This window comes from Chenopodium album, chromosome 14, assembly GCF_948465745.1.
Source record: "Chenopodium album chromosome 14, dcCheAlbu1.1, whole genome shotgun sequence".
Taxonomy (NCBI): domain Eukaryota; kingdom Viridiplantae; phylum Streptophyta; class Magnoliopsida; order Caryophyllales; family Amaranthaceae; genus Chenopodium; species Chenopodium album.
The window spans coordinates 49067326-49070694 of record NC_137847.1 but is presented as its reverse complement, the minus strand read 5'-3'; the positions used below and the strand labels follow the sequence as shown (position 1 = coordinate 49070694).

General features: G+C 42.2%; 1 protein-coding gene across 1 annotated transcript; it reads left to right on the top strand.

Moving 5' to 3' along the window:
- The first annotated feature begins 425 nt into the window (after positions 1-425).
- On the top strand, positions 426-2934 carry LOC145578231 (uncharacterized). Its single transcript, XM_081635590.1, has 3 exons — positions 426-1430; positions 1966-2181; positions 2251-2934. Exons 1-3 carry the CDS (start codon positions 426-428, stop codon positions 2932-2934), a joined length of 1905 nt encoding a protein of 634 aa, XP_081491716.1.
- The last annotated feature ends 435 nt before the right edge of the window (positions 2935-3369 follow it).

Genomic DNA, 3369 nt, shown 5'->3' with positions numbered 1-3369 from the left:
CAATCCTAATTACTTTAGGAATAATAATTAATAAGCCCTCCTCTAGATCATTGGGCCACATTTAAAGTCATTGGGCCTAATTTAATTTAATCCATAACTTCCTCATATTTCATCGGAATTGGGCTTATAATATATCATTGGAAAGCTCTTTTCAAGCCCAATCCAACTACACTATTATTGGACCCTTATCATGGACCAAACCAAATTGGACTGGGTACGAAAAGAAATATTTTTGAAAACAGAAAGAGAGATATTTTAATAAAAACATCCTCATCATTAGACTTTCCACACCTTCACCTCGTTCGATAATCAAATGACAAGAAAGGTATTCATCACTGGGTTTGGTTTTAGGGAGACACATTTGGGTGTCTACAGGTGTTTGGCTGGAGGATGACCTACAAATAAAAGAGCTGGTTGTTGGTTCAATGAAGAATGTCTTATGCTCGATTTTGGAACCTGGCATTGATGAAGATACCAACAGGCTACTACAGGAACTGGAGATTCCGACTTTGGATCCTAGACAGGTAGATTCTTTAACTAGACCCCTCTCGGGTGAGGAAATTCGGAAGGCTATGTTTAGCATGCACGGGGATAAAAGTCCTAGCCCGGATGGTTTCACAGCTTCCTTTTTCAAAAAACACTGGGATAAAGTAGGGGACGATGTGATTCTAGCAGCGCAGAGTTTTTTTAACACGGGGTTTCTTTTGAGGGGATGGAATCACTCCATTTTAGTTATGATACCGAAGGTCGATATTCCGGAAATAACAGCTCATCTCCGTCCTATTAGTCTCTGCAACACCGTTTACAAATGTGTTTCAACATGTACGGTAAACCGAATGAAGAAAGCTTTGCTGGACCTTATTTCCCTCACTCAACATGCTTTTATAACAGGTCGACAAATAACTGACAATATTCTGCTGAGCCACGAAGTTATGGATAAGATAAATAAGAAGACTTTAGGATATGACTTTTTGGCTGCGGTTAAGATTGACATGAGCAAAGCATATGATAGGGTAAATTGGGACTTTTTGTTACGTGTGCTTAAGTGTTACGGATTTCCGGCGACATGGTTGCAGATGATTCGTCAGTGCATTTCGACGGTTTCTTACAAATTCCTTTTAAATGGTGACACCAGTGACCAGTTTAGGCCAACCTGCGGTTTGCGCCAAGGTGATCCCTTATCACCCTATCTCTTCTTATTTTGCATGGACGTTCTTTCGAGAATGCTACAGCAAGGTTGCGATATGAGACTCTTCGATGGTATTAAACTAGGGCGAAAAGGGTCGTCCTTTTCACATTTGTTCTTTGCAGATGATGCCCTTTTATTCTTCAAAGCTACAGACCAAAGTTGTAAAGTTGTTGCTGATATACTCACCAGATTTTGTAACATTTCGGGCCAGCAACTTAACCTTGGTAAGTCTTATTTTAAGGTTAGCCCAAATACTCCTACCACGGTGTAGAATTCCTTAAAAAGTATTTTGGGAATGACTCAGGTTACCCAATTTGAGTCACACATGGGGGCCCCTATTGACTTAGTAGGCCGGAAGGGTACGTCCTTTCAATTTATAGTTGACAATATTAAGAAAAGGATTTCGGGGAGGAATGCGATTTTCCTATCACAGTCACAGAAGATAGTTCTTATCAACTCAGTCCTCATAGAAATAGAATCCCATATCCTAAATTGTTTTGAGATGCCGGTTTATATTGCTAATAAAATTGACTCGCTGTTAGCGACCTTTCTATGGGCAAACAAGGAGAATAAAGGAATGCTCTGGGTTAGTAAGGATAAATTAAGTCTCCCAAAGGGGGGTTAGTAAGGATAAATTAAGTCTCCCAAAGGGTATGGGGGGGTTGGGGATTCAAAGTTTGGGGTGTTTCAATAAAGCGTTACTGATGAAGCAAGCATGGAGATTATCTCAGAAACCACAGCTTTTGCTTTCAAAGGTGTGTGTAGCTCGTTTTTAGAATCAGATCACTAAGGGAGTGCTGGCCAGGGTCCAGAATAGGAACTACTCTTGGGGAATGCGAGGTTTGGTAAACGCGGGGAATACTCTTATCAAGGGTTGTAGTTGGAAGATAGGAAATGGGAGTTCGGTGCTAGCTGGCAAGGATAGGTGGATGGCAGGAAAGGTTCCTGAATTTCACTCTGGAGTCACTTTAGAGCAGGCTAAGTACTGGAAGGTGAGTCATTTCATCTCCCCAACTGATAACAGTTGGAATCTTTCTAGACTACATACTGCTTTCGTGCAGGAAGATGCTTCGTTGATTGCTAGTTTGGAATTACCGAACCAAGATGCTGATGACTTTTTGTACTGGGGCTACCACAAGTCTGGCTGTTATACAGTCAAAACGAGGTATGCGTTCCTTAACCAGTCTACTGCACCACAGACACACCACAATATTCTGGATATATATAAAACACTGTGGTCGCTTGATATTATGCCAAAATGGAAACTGTTTATGTGGAAACTCCTTAGGAATGGAATTGCAACACGATGTAATCTGGGTAGAAGAGGATTGGGGATTAATATTCAGTGTGACCTTTGTGGGTCTCAGGAGGAGGATTTACAACACTTGTTCAGATTTTGCACTTTTGCTCAAGATGCTTGGAGGGGTGGAATTTTACAAATCCACTCACAATTTAATGCAGACCAACCCTTTGAAGATTGGATCCTGTACTATATCCGGCTTTTCATATGCCAAGATGGTTACCATGGTCATAGAACCACGTTTTTTATTGCAACTCTGTGGGGGTTGTGGATTTCGAGGAATAATAGGGTCTTTAACGTCCCGGGTACAGCCGGTATTTCTATACCATCCATTATTTGCGAGGGTCTTCTCCAGCAGGGCATTTTTTCTACAAGGAGAGATAATATGCTTAGATCCTTACACCCATTGGACCAGATCGCTGACCACCCTCTGGGGTTTCTATGAGCTATTTTACAAGACTTGGGTGAAGGGTTGAGGCCCACGGTCATTCTGGTCGATAGGTCTTGGAATAGGCACACTCATAAATCAGGAATGGGGTGGTGCCCAGAGTTTGGGGAGTACGGGGAACAGGGGTCATTGGGTGGAGCTTCCCATGGGTTGGCACAATCAGCATTACATGCGGAAATGAATGCTTGCTTGGAGGGGCTTCAGTGGGCTATCAAACGAATGCTACGTGATGTTACTATTTATACTGATTCATGTTCTTTGGTTTACTCACTCAGGAATTTAAAGGGTCAGGATATTACTCTTAGATGGACGGTGGATCATATCCGTCAGCTCAGTCGAGAATTTAATTGGTGCAGCGTTCACAAAGTGCAGCGGGACGTGGTCCAGAAGGCCCACAACCTTGCTACGACTGCAAACTCTAGTCTTACTTCT